Genomic DNA, 20,577 nt, shown 5'->3' on the forward strand with positions numbered 1-20,577 from the left:
ACTATTGCTTTGTCACTTTCTCTTGGTTAAGTAAATGCTTAACATTAGAGGTGGTGTTTAAACTCCTCCATTTTCTCTGGCTTTGCTTATAGTTCATAAAAAAATAAAATCTAAATAATATACTTAATGTTACATTATTTAATTGTGTGCCAGTTGCTTTCATGTAAAAGTATTTTTTTTTTCATCAACCTCCTTTGAATGTTGACGAAGAATGAAATAATTCTTCTTAGTAAAATAAAACCTTATTGGGAAGAGACCACTAAAAGCCAGTAATTACCAACTAAAATAAGTATGTGGGGGTCAAGATCCTTAATGTGCTGTCATTTATGTTAGTGTGAACTTTGCAAGTGATGTGGTGGACAGAATTTACAATGATTGTTATTGATTTTGGTTTGGCCTTAAAATCCAGCACGTTCAAGTAGCTTATAGCTGAAACAATGTACATTATAGCTTCTAAAAGTGCTTTATTGGCACCAATATACAAAAAGGCAATGTTTCGGGCCGCACTGGGCTCTTGGTCAATCCAGAAGCAAAAATCTGGTGTGCTACAGTGTACATTGTTTTTACTATATGCTATAGTCTGTGGCAGGCAGATTATACACAGTTTAAGCACCCAGCACCTGCAAGAGTATTTATCCAGGTTGAACACTCCATTCTTGAGTGCAACTTATAGCTGTTTGTGAGGTGTCTTATTTTTGCCTACGCTATAGTCTGCTTATATTACAATTTTAGTACAAAAATTGAATAACTGTTGGCTGTGATAGTTATGCTGTTAGGTATGCAGAAAGCTTCAGGCCATGGAATTCAGTCTGTTCTGAATAATTTGCCTCAAAAGAGGGCATGCTGTACTGATCCTGATGTCCAGCTTGATTGTTGTTAAACTGAAGCTTCCAGCATTATCAACAAACACTAAAGGGCTTATTTACTAAAACTCGAGTTTATCTTCGTTTTTTTATTAAAACAAAGTCAACCAAACTCCCATCCACAAATTTAACTCATTTATCAATAATTCTTCTCGAAAAACATCGCAACAAAATCGAGTGTCGATTCGAATTGTATGATTGACACTCAGAAAACTCGACTTTATCAAATTGTCACTGTGAAAACTCGACTTTACCGGACAAAAACCCAGACTTTATGGGATTGTTCAGCGCAGATCACAATATTAAGAAAGAACTTCAGGGACATCTGCCATTGACTTCTACATGACCTCGACAGATTTGAGATGGAGTATTTTTGGATATGGATTTTTAGCAGCTTTGGGGTAATCTCTAAAAATTTTATTTATTTTTCCCTCTAAAAATTTGAGAATTCCCCTTTAGAAAGTAGACCAGATAAATGTGAGGTTTAATAAATGGGCCCCCTTAGAGTTTCCATTTAACAACAGCTGCAGATTTCTAGTACGTTGCAAAATGCCACCATTCGCTTCATATTTGGTCATTTGCACATTGCTAGGAAATGCTGTTTTTTATGTGTAACGCAACTATAGGCTTCTAAATACTTTTATTATTTAACACACAGATCACACACAAAATTATTTTGAGCCTGAGGGTGAAGATACACAGAACTACTAGTTGCACCTACTTTTTGTGGCTACAAAATACCCTGCCATAGACAATACTGAATATTGCCTCTGCTAAAACTCACGTAGTGTCTTAGTAAAGCCAATTATAACTATTGTCTATTTTGTAGCCGTGACAAGTAGCTGCTACTAGTAGTTCTGTGTCTTTGCTCTCAGAAGTAAATAATTTGCTTTGAAAATTGATTTATGCAGAATTACTTTGTAGACAATATTAGTTCTAGTGCTAGTTTAGTTGTCTATCTGTCTACACTTGCTGTACTGTAAGAAAAGTTTAAAACCAGATTGGATTTTTATTTGCGTATTTTCATTATCATTTGGTTGATAATATCCTACATGAAGCTATTTACTTCTGTGAGTCTACATGGGGACTTTGTGTCCCCTAAAGTGGTGCTGTGTTTTACATCTTACAAATACTTTATGGCTTTGTCTACTTTCTTTGCTGTAATCTGTAGCATTTCTTCTTTTGTATATTTGCCTTTGTATGAGAGTGTACTGTAAAGGCTTAGTTTAGGCATACCTAGATTCCTGGGTTCAACAGTAAATGGAAGCCCAGTCCAACAGTTTATGTGCAGAGCCAACTCCATGTGAATTAAATGCAAGGACAGTAACACGTCTCCTTGTTGTTAAACATCATTAGAAAGATAAACCTCAGTATTCTGGTTACAGAAATGCCATATATTACTGGGTCACATCATGCCAGGAGAATTATATCCTGCCAAATAATCTTTCGCCCTCCCTTGTAGCCTTCCTCATTGCATACATAAATTATATCAGCCAGAGGGATATATATCCTGCCCTTCTGACAGCGGAGGTTGGATTAAATCAATACTAGGGCACATATGCCTCTAGCTTGTAGCATGCATTGAAGCTATACTAAAAAAAAAATCTAGAAACTGAGTTTTCTTTAAAAGCTTGTTGAACACGGATGCCTGGAAACTTATGTAACCCTGTCAAGATGACATTGTAAATATTACGCGCACGCTTAGGAACTAAGCCTGCTAACTGCATTTTGTGTTTACGCTGCTAGAAATCATTTCAAGGACGCTGCAATCCATCTTTAATTATAGGATTCATTCAGCTTCAATACTTTAATTTGAAAAAGCAACGTGGGTATTGATGGCCAGTCTGATCCATTTGGCCCACCTGGGCTTGTAATTGAAGTTTGTATTTGTTATTTCATTGAGCCCAAATTAAAAATCCTGTCAGTCTCTCATGGAGCAACTTGTTTATTTGCCTGAGTGAGGTAGGTCCACCGCCGTGTAATGTTGTGCCACGGCGACTTGAATTGTATCTTGACTTTCAGGGCAGATGGCGTGGAATAAAGTGCTCTTCTAACGGCTTGTAGGACATCGCTATCTATTAACGTGAAAAGTTTGTCAGCAGTCATGCAGATAATTGAACTGCCACCCTAAAGCTTGAGGGGTTCACTTAATTACCATTGATCTTTATACCCAGAGGACTTTTAGCATTTAGCCGAAAGCCTCATCTTAAAGGTGTTCTGAAGCCAATGCAGCAATTCCAATCTGTTTAATAAATTGGTGTTAGAATGAAGTGCTTCTCTGCGACCCATGGGGAATGTTGCTGATAAACATCCCTCGTCTTGATTTGCTGATGTTGGACAAGACTCGCATCTCAGCATGGTTAAAGCTTTATTTGTCAGCAAATTAAGAGACAATGCCTTGCAGTCTTCCAAATTAGCCTTTTCTTCAGTTTATAATAAGCTGCAAACTTTTGATTCATAGACGCTAAGGGAAATAGCATTTTTCAGTATCCAATTAGAGAGGAGTGAGATCAAACGAACATCACTTTGCTGTTCTGAATGGGGGCTGATGGATTAAATCAGTAATTTCACATTTTTAATGTCTGCTTTTATTTTTCACTGGGTGTAATGTGCGTATTAAACCAAGCACATTCACCTTTCCACAGAAATCAGCTCTGCCTTCATAATTAATACGATAAAACCATCTTAGTGGAATTGTTTTCATCATATATCCTGAAAATGTGACCTTATCAGTATAACAATAGTCAGCGTGTGCATTGTTCTAGAACTACTTCACCGCTGACATTATTCTAAATCATAGGGTAAACGTGACATTTCTTTCATCGGTAGTATGATTATCTGATCTTCTGCTATAGCTACATCTTGTTTGTAACTATCCAGATCATGGGTATAGCAAAAGCCGCAGCATGGTTGTCATTGGACATCTTGACTGATGCTTCATATGATTATACACGTGCAAGTCCTGTTTCCCAAGGTTGTACATGTGGGCCCTAAAAAGATTTTGCTGAGGAACACAAAGACTCGAAGTTATACTTCTAAAACTGCCCTGATTGGGTGGCAAATAATGCGTTAAATTATATTGCCTTGTTTGCATTGTTAACACTGATGTCTTGATCCTTTGTGTGCAGAATAATACACTGTATGAAGGACATTTTAAATTCCTTGATATCGTTGAACTTATCATACCTTAACTACAATGCGGGTTTGAAAAGCGATATTAAATCAAACATGATAATATGACCGTTTGTGTGAATGCTTGTGTGAACATGTTCATCGATGTTCTGAGGCTGCTGATGTTGAAAGTATTTGTATTTTGCACTGTGGTGCGGACCATGCTCCATTTCAGTCCAGCTGTCTGAATCAACAGATAGTGATTGCTTACTTTTTTCCATGTATCGGTTAATCATATAATCGTTATTGGCCTGCATCAGCTTAAGAAAAAGAACAAGCTCTGAAAGATGAATTATGTAACCCTTTTTTGGCATACTCTAGTAGAATAGGATCACGCTCACTTGTACCTAGCATTTCCTGTTGCAATCCAACAGACCTGGCCTCTTCGCTTATGAAAGATACGGGGACCAGGGATTTACAGTGCAGTGCCTCCACCTAGTGGGCACTGAGGAGCATACATCAGGGACATTCCACAAGAAAACTAAAACACACAAAACTTTGCAGCAAGCAAATCTAAACTTTATATTTTTTATTTAGTAAACAGTATTTACTGTTCTGCCCTGGGGAAATGTGGGGTGTAGCTGACTCAATAACGCAGTCCTTTAAGTATCACACTCCCACACTCTACTTCAGATGAGATATATTGAGCAGTTCAATCCCTGGCAATGGGTGCCGTCCCCAAAGAGCTCTCACTTTTCCCAGGTAGTGCTGCCTGCCCCAAAGTAACTCTGTGTGGACAAAGGCAGTTGCTCCCAGTTCTACAGCTGTCAACCAAGGCACATGCACAGAACCTTTCCTGCAACCACAGATTCTGTGCTGTGCATGTGCATATGCTCTGCTGACATCACGGAAATATTCTGCACATGTGCATATCTCCCAACACTGTAAATAGAAAGTGGGACTAAGTCGGGTGTGCGTATTGTGGCAAACATTTTTGACAACGCCCATTTTTGTGGTCACACCCCCTAATTACCATGTTCATTTTACAAAATTTGGCAAGTTATGAAAGTTTGAACACATTTCTGTTTTTTCCAGTTGTTACAGTTTTGCTAATGAAGGTAATATGCCCTTTAAGCTGCAAGTCTAAGTTCTCTCAAGAGACCTGTTTATCTTAATTCTTACAATTACTTATTTGCTTAACTCAAAATTGTTACAAGTATCTTAGTGCACCAGATGGCAGTTCTTGGCTCTCTGCCAAAAACCAGTTAAGTTAGAAATGTATGTTTCTGGCTGTTCAATGCAGGATATGAAAGAGAAAGTCGGGACATTTCAGGACTGTGGGTTGAGCTATCAAAAGCGTTTTTTGAGCGGGACAGTTCAGAGGTATGCACATCAGATTTTTGCCCGCAAATAGGTTAAAATTGTGGAAAATTGTTATAAATCGGGGAACTGAGCCCAAAATCTGATAACTTGTGGTGGTGTTGGGGGTTGACAGCTCTGTGTTTTGTCTTTCCTGGATTTTAAAACAGTTCCCAGGATAACATACCATTGGGGTTCTCTAGTATATGTTTTTCCTTCACATTTTCTACAAATAGTATGAGCTTTGTTTTTAAATATGAGTCAGTATGTCAAGCATGATGTACACTTCTCTGCAGCTTTCCCATTGGAATTCCATTTTACAGAAAGCATTTCCAAACTTCCCGTTAACTTTTAAATGCGTTTTGTAATAAACTTAATTATAAAAACACAAAAACTACAATCAAAGCCATACATATCCAGTTTCCCTTTTAAATAGCTTTACTGCTGTTGTTTATTAGTCAATATTTTAACAATTGAATTTATGTTCATTAAAACACCTATTCGCTCACCCACAGGGATTTTTAAACTTTGCCAATCAGTAGCAGTTTTCTGTTTTGTTAAATAGAAGTTTTGAAAAGTCACTGGTGCTCTGCACTACGGAGCCATTTTATCCCTGCTGACAGAGGTTCAGCAATAGACCTAGCAGCCGATTCTTTTATGTGTTCTTATTCTGTAGTTGCTGAGTGACAAAACCTAGGAATCCCTTTAGGAAAAAACAAAATAAACATTAGTAGATGTGCTATCCATATAGCTGTGTAATATGTCAGAGACAAAGGCAAAGTGAAACATAAGTTAGATGTTTTTTTTTTAAATAACTAAATAACCCATTAACAGTTCTTGAATTTACTTCCCATTCTTGCTGCCGGTTTTAGAAAGAGCTATTGGCCCAAATGAATCAGCCTAGAATTCTTGAAATTACTGGTAAAACAGATAAGCTCTGTAATAGAATACAATGGGATTGTACAGAGTTCATCTTTCTGCTATCAAACGTGCTTTGAATGGCTGCCCCCCCCCCATGGTTACACAGAAGCTTTTTTTTTTATATAAACTATAGTAGTCTTTCTGAAACAAACACACCAGTTATACCAGTGCAGGCAAATAGTACATTATATTTCATTTACTTTAAAACAGTTACACTTTTTTGGTATTACTGTTCCTGTAAAGAGACTCTGAGTCAAAGATGCATTAGTAGAGAATGAAAATGTGCGGGGGGATTGTAAGCAGTTACCAGTGCTGATATCATTAACTTGTAATATGTTTCTCCTCCCCTCCCTTTTGTCCTAGCATCAGCCACACAAAATGGCAAAAGCTTAAGCTGCTGCAGGAAGCATCCCTTAGGGCAGAGACAGACACGAAGATTCGGGGAGATTTAGTAGCCCGGCTACAAATCGCCTCTTCTTCGGGCAGCTTCGTTTTCTGAAGTCGCCTGAAGTTTACTTGTGAGGCGACTTCATAAAACGAAGCGCTCTGAGTGCCATCCCACCAGCGTTTTAGATTCTACCCGACTAATCTCCCCGAATGTTCACGTGTGTCTCTACCATTAAGGGTGGTGGCACACGTGGCGTTCCAGGGAGATTAGTAGTCCAGTGACAAATCTCCCCAAAATGCCTTCACTCCGGCAAGAATGTGAATCGCTGGCGGGATGGCATTCGGATAGCTTTGGTTTTCCAAAGTCAACCTCGGGTGACTTCAGAAAACAAAGCGACCCGTGTGCCATCCCGCCGGCGATTCACATTCTTGCCGGAGTGAAGGCATTTTGGGGAGATTAGATTAGCAACCATGCATTAATTTGAATAAAAGACTGGAATATGAATAGGAGAGAGCCTGAATAGAAAGATGAGTAACACACAGTAGCAATAACAATAAATGTGTGTAGCCTTACAAAACATTTGTTTTTTAAATGGGGTGAGTGACCCCCATTCGAAAGCTGCAAAGTGTCAGAACAGCAAATAATTAAAAAAAACTGTAGAAATTAAACAATGAAGACCAACTGGAAAGTTGCTTAGAATTGGCTGTTCTTTACCATACTAAAAGTTTACTTGAAGGTGAACCACTTCTTTAAACAGAAAATAAGATTAAATCTGTCAAGTAAATCTAACTTTAATACTATATCATTTTGGTTTGGTGTTTCATTCTACTTTTAAGCAAAACTCCCATACTACACCAATAATTTTTGTTCAACTCTGAACTGGTATTTCTACATCCATTTTCTGATTGTCATACAGGTATAGGACCTGTTACCCAGAATTCTCAGGATCTGGGATTTTCTGGATAAAGGATATTTCCGTAATTTCGGTCCCCATACTTTTAACTACTAAGGAATCATTTAAATGTTAATTAAACCCAGTAGTATTGTTTTGTATTAAAATAAGGAATAATTCTATTGGGATCAAGTACAAGGTAATGTTTTATTATTACAGAGAAATCATTTTTTTTTAGAAATTTTAATTAATTTATTAAAATGGAGTCTATGGCAGATGCCCTTCCCGTAATTCGGAGCTTTCGGGATAAAGGGTTTCCTGATAACTGATCCCATACCTGTACTGTATCAGCCTTGCAGCATGTGTGCTTGTTTGAAATAGATTGGGTGCCATATCTTTCTTTTAAAACTGAATAAAATACACATACTCCGCTTCCTGGCTCCTTACTAGTGAATTTGATTAAAACTAGCAACCTTTAAATGGTCTGAGTTTCTTTAAGAATGCTGTATGATAGCAACATTCTCTATGACCTTTCATTGTAGTCATCTATTTCCCAGAAAAATTACATTGAGAATGTTTAAGTCAACAAGGGCTGAATTGCAAGGCTGAGCATGCCCACTTGAAGGTTTGCACAATATTTATATGCTATATGTTGGACATGTTCAACAACTTAAAAGCGTGGTATGCATCAACCCTTTTGAAAGCAGGTATTCATTTAGTTAATTGTGTGCTCATGTGTTCTGGTTAATTACGTTTTTATTCACCCTGTTTGTAAAATATTACAGGAGGAACTACAAGGTATAACATTTATGTTTTCAATATCATTCATTCTATCCTGTGCACAGTTCAATGACTGCTAGCATGCATGCTCTTAATTGTGACACTAGTTTAAAGTGTGTATAAAATAATGGCTTAAGATGGCCATGCACTATAAGATCTGCTCATTCGGCGACATCGCCAAACGAGCAGATCTTTTCCCGGTATGCCCACCAACGCAGGGCTACATTCCAAACGTTCAGCCCTAGTGCCGAACAATCAGATTACAACAAGGAGCAATGGGTTTCGACGGGTCGAACGCCTGAAAAATGAAACCTTCCTGATCGATAACATAAACTGCAGAATTGGTCTAAAAGACCTTTATAGCTTGAATCTGCCCGTGTATGGCCACCTTTAAATAAGCATGGGTCTGTTTTATCAAATCTAGATTTTAAAGCTGAAATCTCAATGATAACCTTTGAATTGGTGTAGCAATTTATTCCATTTGCCACTGGCAACATGGAGGTGTGGCTGTAGGATTTATTATGCTCAAAACCCCTTTTAAACCCTAAAATATGACCAGGGCCCTCCGTAGCCCAACAGAAGCATTATTAGCCATAGTCCTAAAAATATCCAGGGCATCAAATAGTTATTCGCCCACCATATTGCTCTAACTGACGTTCATGATGGTAAATATAATTCTTCCCAAATAACATACATAAATAACCTGGGATTTTCCGGATAACGGAGCTTTCTGTAATTTGTATCTTCATACCTTAAATCTACTAGAAAATCATGTAAACATTAAATAACCACAATAGGCTGATTTTGCTTCCAATAAGGATTAATAATATATTAGTTTGGAACCAGTAAAAGGTACTGTTTTATTACTACAGAGAAATCATTCTTAAAGGAGAAGGAAAGCTCCAAAACAACAGATTAGGGCAGTGACACACCAGGAGATTAATCACTTGCGATAAACCGCTGCTTCCCTGGGCAACTAATCTCCTGCACTCTCCAGTAAAAAGCTTCCCCATAGGCAATAATGTGAATCGCTGGTGGTAAAACCCATGTGTCGCTCCAGTCTCCCAAAATCGCTTGAAGTTTCCTCTTGTAGCGATTTTGGGAGACTGGAGCGACACATGGGTTTTACCACCAGCGATTCACATTATTGCCTATGGGAAAGCTTTTTACTGGAGAGTGCAGGAGATTAGTTGCCCAGAGAAGCAGCAATTTATCGCTGGCGATTAATCTCCTGGTGTGTCACTGCCCTAATCTGTTGTCTTGGAGCTTTCCTTCTCCTTTAAGGGTAGGGACACACTGGACGATTTGTCGCCAACATTTTTAAAAAGCAAATCGCGGCGACATATCGCTCGTTTTGTCTCTGAACAAAAACAAATGAAAGATGCCAGCTCCTGTGCCCACAGCGCGTTTGTGAATCGCCTGTAGCTCCAAAACGCACTGAGACCCTTTTCCGAGCGATTTATCAGAAATAGCATGTACTTAGAAAAGCACTGAAATCTCCTAGACACGCACACACATACAGATAAGTAGCAGCAATTGTATTCAAATTACAATGCGAACGCAATGACGCAAGAACGCAAGCACGTAAAGACGCCAGGTTACAGCGGGAAGCACAAACCGTTTCCGGTTTGGGTGGAGCACGTACCGGACAGAGTAATGGGATACAAATCGCTCTGTGCCAATAGTCGCTGTGAATCGTCTGTTCAAAAAAGACGATCATCTTGTCGCCGCGATTTACTTTTTTAAAACGTTGGCGACAAATCGTCCAGTGTGTCCTTACCCTAAGAATGATTTCTCTGTAGTAATGAAACAGTACCTTTTACTTGTTTCACACTAATATATTAGCCACAATAGTGCAAACTAGAACGCTATATTTATTCTGCAGAATGCTTTACCATCCCTGAGTAAACAGCTCTAGACACTGTCTGTTTGTTTAGGATAGAAGCTGCCATATAAGATTTGTGTGACATCACTTCCTGCCTGAGTCTCTCCCTGCTCACTTACAGCTCTGAGCTCGGATTACTGCAGGGATGGGAGGAGGGAGGGGGAGAGGAGCAAACTGAGCATGCTCAAGCCCTGCCCTGGAGGTTTATGCTGAAAACAGGAAGTCTGATACAGAAACCCATGTGTACAAAATGAAAGGAAAGAAATGCTGTGTTTCTTTTGACAGAGGACTCTTGGAGGGTTTACTGGTGTATTTACATAGACCTTTCTGATAAAGCTAACTTAATTTTAGCCTTTCCTTCTCCTTTAAAAATGTTGCATTATTTTATTATAATGGAGTCTATGGGAGACAGCCTTTCCGTAATTCAGAGCATTCTGGATAACCGTTTTTTGGATAATGGATTCAATACCTGTATATCACTAACTGGCATTCGAGTTAGACTCCTCATAAAGGACTCTAAGCTCCCCCATAGGTGACAGTCCCACAGTTTAGGAACCACTGCCTTTGAATATAAAGTGTCCTATGCTTTTAAAAAGCTGTATGCAAAGTCTTTATGATACGTGTATCTTCATTTATTGAAACACAGAACAAAGCAGGCTACAGTATCTTAACCATACAGTGCCTACTTAAAGGCTTATAATAAATACTACTGTACTTCATGTTTCAATTTTTATACAGAAGAATGTCAAATCTGATGCCACCTTTTCCTATGGCAACAACAATAGCACAAGGCCAAGAGTCTCTTGTTTTTTTTTTTTTAATTATGTCCTTTCCGAGTGCTGATTGCCTTGATTTGTGTGTTTAATTGCTCTATAAAATTAACATACATGCATAGATTATTCTCTTTAAATATTATCAGCAATGTACAATGCTGTTGCAAGTGCTAATACAAAAGAAAGTAGTGGGAGGAGGGGTTCATAGGCTAAAATAATCAGCTATAGAAAATATCTAGAATACATGCAAATCTCTAATTCTGTACATAAGTAAAGGTATACAAGAGTGTTCAAGTGAATATAGTACTGCGTTTCCAGAATGTTAAACGCAGTACTGCCACATAACCAAAGCATCAGGAAAAAAATTATGGTTTACTGGATGCTGCCTTCATTGTGTTGCACACAGTGTATTCATGCTGTATCAATGAATGCTTTCTGTACTGCCCTTGTGTAAGATTCACATACATATATACCACCTACCATCTCCAATGTTTGCAGACTCCAACAAAGCCAATACATTTATGTTGGAAGGATATACGAAGGTAAATCTGAATACTATTATTGCATGCGTATGCATTTATTCACAAATACATTTTTAAAGGCAAAAACATGCTTTAATATTCAAATATTTTGCCTGTTATAATCTGTATGTAAAAATGTCAGCTTGCATTTAATTTATTTTAGCCCTTTGTTATATAATGAGTGAGGTTGTATTTCTGCATTTTATTTAAAGCTATTGTATACTCAAATATATCAGAATCTTGCATAATAAAAGCAATTCTAATTCTAATGCAAAGTAACTTTATAGTACGTCCAGTCCCTGATGGCGACACACGGCGCATGTGGCAGGGCATCCAGGCTATAACAAACTACAGGTCAACACCATCTGCCTGTGACAGTGATGTCTCCATTGCAGATGCGCTGCATGACTTCTATGCACAGTTAGAAGCACAGAACAACACAGGAATGAAGAAGACCATCACTCTGCCTAGTGACCAGGCACTGCGTCTGATGGTGGCTGACGTGAGGATGACTCTGAAAAGAGTAAACCCATGGAAGGCTGCAGGACCAGACAATATCCCTGGCAGAGTGCTAATAGAATGTGCAGATCAGCTGGCAGATGTTTTCACTGACATCTTTAACATCTCCCTGAACACCTCCACTGTCCCGAAGTGCTTCAAAACCACCACCATTGTCCCTGTGCCGAAGAAGTCATCAGTGTCCTGCCTCAATGACTACCGTCCTGTGGCACTCACCCCCAACATCATGAAATGTTTTGAGAAGCTTGTCAAGAAACACATCAAAACCCTGCTGCCACCAGCACTCGACCCCCTACAGTTCACATTCCTTCAAAATCGCTCAACAGACGATGCAATAGCCACTACCCTCCATCTGGCCCTCTCTCATCTGGACAAAAAAGACACCTACCTTTGAATGCTGTTCATATACTTCAGTTCAGCATTCAACATTATCATTCCTCAGCATCTGATGGAAAAGCTGAGCCTGCTTGGACTGAGCACCTCCCTCTGCAGTTGGGTTCTGCAGTCAGAATTAGAAACATCATCTCCAGAACCACCACACTGAGCACCGGAGCCCCTCAAGGCAGTGTGCTTAGTCCTCTACTGTTCACTCTGCTGACGCATGACTGTGCAGCCACGCACAGCACAAAACACATCATAAAGTTCGCTGATGACACGACCGTGGTGGGTCTCATCAGCAATAATGACGAGTCACCATACAGAGAGGAGGTGCAGCGGTTAACAGACTGGTGCAGTGCCAACAACCTGTCTCTCAATGTAGACAAAACAAAGGAGATGGTTGTTGATTTTAGGAAGACTAGGAGTGACCACCTGCCACTGTACATCGATGGCTCTAATGTGGAGATCGTCAAAAGCACCAAATTCCTTGGTGAACCTCCCACCATCCATACTCAAAACCTTCAACAGAGGGACTATCGAGAGCATCCTGGGCAGCTGTATAACTGTCTGGGCTGGGAACTGCACTGTCATGGAGCGCAAGACCCTACAGAGGATAGTGAAGACAGCAGAGAAGATCATAGGTGTCTCGCTTTCTTCCATCACATTTTCACCATTCGCTGCATCCATAAAGCCACCAGCATTGTGGCTGGTCCAACACACCCCTCACACTCACTGTTCACACTCCTGCCATCTGGTAAAAGGTGCCGAAGCATTAGGGCCCTCACTATCAGACTGTGTAACAGTTTCTTCCCCCAAGCCATAAGGCTCCTGAATACTCAGGGGCCGGACAGATCTCTCTCACACACACACTCCATCTGACCTTACTATGTACCACGGCGTTGCACAGCCACTGTACGCCATTGTATGGATGAATAGCCATTGGATACAGTTGTTCTCTGTGAGCACATCTGCACTTTGTCATGTTCTTTATCATGTTCTTACTACTATCATATCACAATGATACACCCATCATATCTGACATTTAGCATTATTTACTTAACATATTACATCTGCTGAGTGTGCACTGTCTTGTCCTGTCCCTGCATTGTGCTGTCCTGTCTTGCAGGAGTTGCATATTTTTGCACTTGCACTTTTTATCTGTTGTCCGGTATATCTATGTTGTGTGTAGCACCATGGTCCTAGAGGAACGTTGTTTTGTTTCACTGTGTACTGTACAAACGTATATGGATGAAATGACAATAAACTCACGTTTGACTCTTGACTCCTAGTCATCTTTCAGTAGTCATTCAAACTGCTTCCTGGTTGCTGGGCTAAACCGAACCCTAGCAACTAGATAGCTACTGAAATTCTACACTGGACAGCTACTGACTGAAAAGCAAAAACACACAAGAAAAACAAATCGTGTTTGAATTTGAATGTCAACATCATACTATAAGTTCATTTAAAGCTAAACCACTCTTTTACAGAACCAAGTGTTGTCTATTTTTACTTGAATAAGCAAAATATGTATTTATAATTGAATACAGTGAGGCCTTGAATCAATATATATGGAAATGTAGAGTAATGTGTTACTGTGACACTTATCTATGACATTTAGATGGACTTTGTGGATTATGTATCATCAAACGGATTATTTATTATTCTATATATTTTTTTTTCTTTCTTGCAGTGGACTTGCTAGGGCTGTCTGCAGCTTGTGAAGCCTTGGACCAGCACAACCTTAAGCAGAATGACCAGCTGATGGACATCCTACAGATTATTAATTGCTTGACCACAATTTACGATCGATTGGAGCAAGAGCACAATAACCTGGTGAACGTTCCTCTCTGCGTGGACATGTGCCTCAACTGGCTGCTGAATGTTTATGACACGTGGGTGCTATTGTACTGATTACAGTGTGCTAGGAGGTTTTATGGCTAGGCCTAAGATAATTGAATGTCACCTTTAGAACATGCTGAATGGATTGCAGCTCTAAGCAGCAGGTCATAGTTCAGTTTTCATAAAGCTAAAAGGCTTTTAGAGGCCTTCAAAGGAAAATCACAGAATGTGAATAAGAACCCCCAGCGTTGTGTCCTATTACTGTCGAGCTTTAATAATGCAGCTATATATGGGTTTTAGTTAACCTGCTATATGCCAAATTGTACATTTTGATATACTGATACATTTGAAATGTCAACCAGTTTGCATAAACTGAGGTGATGATTACCCCTCTACTGTACAGTGTTGCAGAATATGCTAGCACTTCATAAATATGTTAATAAGGGATTACCTTTATAAACACATGTGAAGTGCTAGCATATTCTGCAACACTGTACAGAAGAGGGGTGTGTACATCGACCATACAGTTTACATTCACAAATACAACTGATAACCAATACAAGAGGTAAAAAGGGCCCTGCACAAAGGGCTTAAAGTAAAAAATGTAGGATAAGATGCTAAACTATCTGTTGTAGCTAAATGCTGAAATGTACTATGGGTATGGGATCTGTTATCTGGAAACCTGATATTCCCAAAGCTCTGAATTACATGAAGGTCGTCTCCCATAGACTCCATTTTAATCAATTAATTCAAATGTTTTAAATTTCTTTTATCTCTTCAATAATAGAATGGTACCTTATATTTGTTCCCAACTAAGATATAATTCAAATATTTTTAGTAGATGTCAGTTATAGATGTCCAAATTACAGAAAACGCCAGGTCCCGAGCATTCTGGATAACTGGTCCAACACATATACCTTAAATCTAGAGTCATTTTCACAGTGGTGCTCTCCATTTGTATCCACTTTAAGCAGTTATTTTGGGAACACTGCTCCTGGGATTTATAACTATTCTGTTTTACTGCAAGTGACTCAATAACTGTGTGCAGTCAAAATGTTCTTTTGAATATATATGTTATATTACTACAGTTTTAAATTACTGGTAATGGAATATCACAGTTAAAGAAATAATACTTTTTTTTTTTATACATTTTCTTTTTTTGTTGCAATGAAAAAATATTTAATTGCAGGTGCTGTATTAACAGTTACAAACTTAAATGTAAAAAAGAAAAATAGAAAAAAAACTTACTTTATGTTGTATTTACTTTGTGCAAAACTTGCCACTTATATGAGGAAATGCACCACTTGCACCAGAGTTCCGTAAGGCACTGCAGCTTTTTTGTTTGTTTTTTTGCACTTTGTAATCTACCTTTTTCGTCTAGAGGAATTGTCCCAGGTTTCTGCCCATTCCCTTACACTGGCCACAATGACTTGGTAATATCATATCCTTGCAGATTCCATCTCTTAAACTACACGGCTCCACAAGCTTGTGGAATTTGTATTCTTTAAATATCAGGGGATGCACTAAATGCACCAAATCCATTTAGCATTCAGCAGAATTATAGTACAGTTATGGAATCCGTTATCCTGAAATCTGTTATCCAGAAGATTCTGATTTACGAAAGGCCATCTCCCATAGACTACATTTTATCCAAATATTCCAAATTTTTAGAAATGATTTGCATTTTCTCTGTATTAATAAAACAGTACACTGTACTTGATCCAAACTAATATTTAATGAATCTTTATTGGAGGCAAAACCAGCCTATTGGGTTTATTTAATGTTTACATAATTTTCTAGTAGACTCAAGGTGTGATGATCCTTTATCTGAAAAACATCAGGTCCCAAGCATTCTGGATAACTTGTCCCATACCTGTGCTTTTCACTTCAGTCAAATTTGGATGCATCTAAACCCCTAGTCATGTGATATTTAAAGCTCTGGGAAGGGGAAAGCAATCACCACAAATAATACAAAGCAATTCTCTCAAATCTTTCCTTCACAGGGGTCGAACAGGACGTATACGTGTCTTATCTTTTAAAACTGGTGTCATTTCCCTGTGTAAAGCACATTTGGAAGATAAGTACAGATGTATGTATTTCCATATTTTGTTTTATTGCTTTATAAATATCTGTGTTATCTAGCATTTGAAGCAGGTCCTAAAAATGTCCTTTTATTTAAGATTTGCAACAGATTCACTGCCTAATGAAGATATTACATTGCATACTGCTCTTTTTTTCTTATTTATGCTGATTAATTTTTATGACTTTTAGTACATTTCCTCATATTTCTATTTGCACACATGGAGCAAAAGTAAATCATCCCCATAATGTTCTGCCATTAGCAGAAGTCTCTTTGTAATTTATTCATATAGTACTGCATCTACTTAAGTATATTTCATGTGTAGACATGCTCCTTATTTTAGCTTCTTCCACTGCAAGAAGCTGAGAAGGAACATTTTTTTCCACAAGAAGATGCCCTTGGCATCTTCAGAATGTACCTCTAGATATTGGGAGGTAGGGTCCGGCAGAATCACTTACTACTATTGCTAGAAATACAGCTATGTGATCTACAGTATAATCTGGAAGCCTCTGATCCTGAAAGCTCCTAGATTCTGTGGAGTCTAAGGGGGAAATGTAATAAAATTCGCAAAGTGAACAAATTTGCATGTTACAATTTAATATTTTTCATTAGATTTTGATTGGATTTTGAATCTTAATTTCAAACTGTTAAGATGTGCTTGAAGGTGGCGTAAACTTTTGGAAATGTAACAACATTTTCAGTAAGAAGTTTTATTACATACACTGCTCACTATTGTAAACTATAAAACTCATAATTCCTATCCCACTGTCGTGTAAAGGGCACAAAGGCAAATTTGTTTGCAATGCAAACATTTATTTTAATTGCGAACAATTTTTCCTATATTACATATCCCCTATAAGAGGCTAATCTTAAAAAGCAAGGAATAATTATTGGCTTCCTTGCTTCTCCTCTATAATAATTGTGTGCGTTGTTCTTGATGGTAAATAAGGTAACACAAATCGATGTTGATGGCAAAACAACTTTTGTTTTATTTTTGTTTATTTTTATTTGTTTTTAAAAGGAAAGGTAGAATTACTGAAGTGAATGCTGACGATATTAGGTACCCCCCCAGTGTCTATAATCCCTTACCTGAGACCCCAGTTCAGAGCTCCTGTTTGGATCCCAGGATACTACTGTAGGAGCTCCACACCACTGTCTTTCTAAACCTTTTCTCAATCCAAGTCCTTTTACACATGAGCAGTAGAGTAAGAATATCTGTGCATTAGTGCAAATGTGCACCTGGTCTGGTCTGCAGAGAATTAAGTGGAAGAAGAATGAGGCTTGATGGTTCTACAGATATATCCGTGTTGTTGCAGTTTTCTGCAAACAGGCGCACTATTGCAGGGTCTCATGTAAGTGATTATAATCTCTGGGTGGTGCCTTACATTTAGCTACCATCACTGATTAGATCTTTCCTTCTCTGTTAAGGCATGGTGATCCAAATTGTGGAGACCCCTTATTAAGAAAACTTCTGGTCCCAAAAATCTATACAATAGCTCCCATACCTATATTGTAGAGCTACCAGTGACTGAATTTGCTTAGTGCAGTACTGTCTACATTTGTACTTCAGCTAGGGTTGCCACCTTTTAGCCTGGTGGATACCGGGCAGGGGGCAGGCCGTGACATGGAGAGGACAGGCCGTGATATGGAGGGGGCAGGCAGTGACATTGGAGATGAGGGCTATGACTTGGTGATTGGAAAATCGCTATGTCAATCATAGGAAATCCTGCCCGGTTTTCCTAATTTGGAAAACTGGGCAGGCAGTTTTGACCCAGGCGGCCCTTCAACATACCGGTCTGTCCGGGTCAAAACCAAACATGTGGCAACCCTAACTTCAGCCTATGGAAAGATCAAACGTCCCAGGGTGACCATAGCAAGCTGCTGCATCACTCTACTAAGATGGCACACATCAGGAAAGTGTAATTGCAGCTGGGCCAAGGGCGCTTCTCTCTGGGGTACTTCTCAAGAAACAGAATACCACAGTGCTGCATCATTAGAAAACTTATCAACACATTCCTTATCACCCTTACCAGAGCTATAGAAGATGTGGCTACGCCCTGGAAGAATTAAGCTCATTAAATGTTTGTGAGTGTGTGCATCCTATTATTAAAAATATAAGGATATAAAATGTCACAAAGAAATTCCATGACCAGGCTGCGCTCTTTTATACAGGTAATGAAATAGCAAAGGGATTTATCTTGTTACTTTAATAAACACCTTGCACCATTATAAGTCCTGGAAGTGCAAATGCTTCATTTGACACGTTTAATTAAATAATCCTGCCATTTTCAGTAATGGCTATTTTTTTTTCTATTATCATATGCCAGCCAGGTTTAGTGGTATGGCACATTGGTTACAAATAATTAAATCATTGAGCAGCTGTATAGCCTTATATTTTTCCTTTCGATCTCTGGCACCTTTGGGAAGTTTTAGGCAAAAACAAAAGCTAAGCAATCACAAGCGTGGTTGCTGACAGTAAGTAAATATGTTTTCTTCATATTCAATAACGTTCCTTTATGAATGTCTGTGTGTGTACCAAGCAAGCAGCGTTAATTGAATTCATTTGGATTCAGCTGTTAAACACATAGCTTTCTGTTTAATAGAATATTTTGGTGTGTGATGGCAGTTTTTCCTCGCACTTCTCCTATATATTAGAAGTCTGTTTACCTTGCTGCTGCTCTGTTTCCCATTCCAAATTCTTAGCGGCAATACTTTCTGTAAACAAATTGTTCCCAAGCAGAAAAAAAATATTTTTGTGCTGGCGCTGAAGGGTACACAAGGCACCATAGTTACCTGGAGCTAGCGGAGATTGCTTGAATAGAAGTCTCCAGGGTGTGATAAAATGTTAGTACAGAGATGTGCAATAATCTGCCTATCTCAAGCTGCTAGCTTGCATTGAGTTTTTATTGAAAAAGGTGCATTGTGGGAAAGCACGTTTTGAAGTAAAGCTGCTATCTAGAAGAAAAAACATCACAAAGGGGAAAGGTGGTTGCTTATCTCCAAACTATAATAGACATATTTTATTCAGTGTGTATCATTGTGATGCTGCACTAAGGCTGATTGGATTCATATTCACAGATTATATGATATTCAGCCGTATGTGTATGTTTTAACACTTTCAATAAGTACAAGATACTAGTGCAGACTGGTGTAGCCAATTCTGCTTAGCGGTGGTCATCTAAAGACATTCACACAGGCTAATGTCTCTTTTATAAGCCGCCAATTAAACCAGCGTGCATGTTTCTGGGGTATGAAAACAGGGCCATAATCATGAAAAAAGACACCAAAAATCAAATGTTGTTTTAGGATAAAGATGTTTTTGAACAGAAATGTACTGTATGTCTAAAATGGTTATTTTTTTCATGGGGTTTCCCTTAAAGAGATTGTAAAGTATAGACACACAGCTTAGAGTACAGATCATTTTTAGGTTTGTATTTTCATTTAGATGCAAGTGTTTTGCTTGTCTCAGAGTTCTAGATGAAGTATTCTCCATACATATAAGCCCGGTTATGGTCATGGAGGTAGTGCTTTGGCTATCCTCTTTGAAGGCTGCCTGAGCTGAGGTTAGCAGTGTGCAGTTGTATTGTAACACTAAGCACTGTTTTACGTTCTAAATCTCCTATTTAGGAAATAATTGCTCTCCAAAATAATTATGTGAAATAGATATTTTTGTTTTCATCTGTTGCATCCCTATCTGTTTTTGATGTTAATGCACTCTGTGGATGAACACTTATACTGTACATAGCATTTATCTGAGGTCATTTAATAGTTTGTGTTGGTATCATAGGATCTGTCCAATGAGTTTCCCTTTGTTGCTGTCAGTGTTCTCATGAAACTAGGACAGAGAATGGGCTGAAACATCCCCATCACATGCTTTTAAACATCTCCTTCCTCCTACTGACCATCAGAGAGTTCAAATGCTACAATGAAAGAGCTTTTTAAAATATATCAAAATGTGATTTCAGAACTCACCCACGTTCTATTCATTCCTATGGGATTTTTTGAACCGTATTTATCAAATGGTGAGTTCTAACTTTCACCCATTGATAAATATAATTCCCAAAAATCCCATAGGAATGAATAGAACATGGGTGGGTTTTTTATATTTATTAAGCTCTAAACTACCATTTTGATAAATCTGCCCTTAGACGTTAATGCATTTATTGAGTTGTCAACTACATCTCCCATCAGTGCGCTGTGTTGGAAGTTGCAGTTTAGCATCTGAAGACCTCTTATTGTTCATTTCAGAGTTATAATGTTAGCTCTAA

General features: G+C 38.5%; 1 protein-coding gene across 8 annotated transcripts in view; it reads left to right on the forward strand.

Moving 5' to 3' along the window:
- The window catches only part of dmd.1.L (dystrophin, gene 1 L homeolog), a 1,148,817-nt gene that overhangs the window by 1,068,972 nt on the left and 59,268 nt on the right, over positions 1-20,577 (forward strand). For all 8 annotated transcript variants that reach the window (XM_018244936.2, XM_018244933.2, XM_041580924.1 and 5 more), the window contains 2 exon segments: positions 14,081-14,282; positions 16,233-16,318. In XM_018244936.2, the coding sequence (XP_018100425.1) occupies positions 14,081-14,282; positions 16,233-16,318 (288 nt within the window).

The sequence above is a fragment of the Xenopus laevis genome, chromosome 2L (assembly GCF_017654675.1).
Source record: "Xenopus laevis strain J_2021 chromosome 2L, Xenopus_laevis_v10.1, whole genome shotgun sequence".
NCBI lineage: Eukaryota > Metazoa > Chordata > Amphibia > Anura > Pipidae > Xenopus > Xenopus laevis.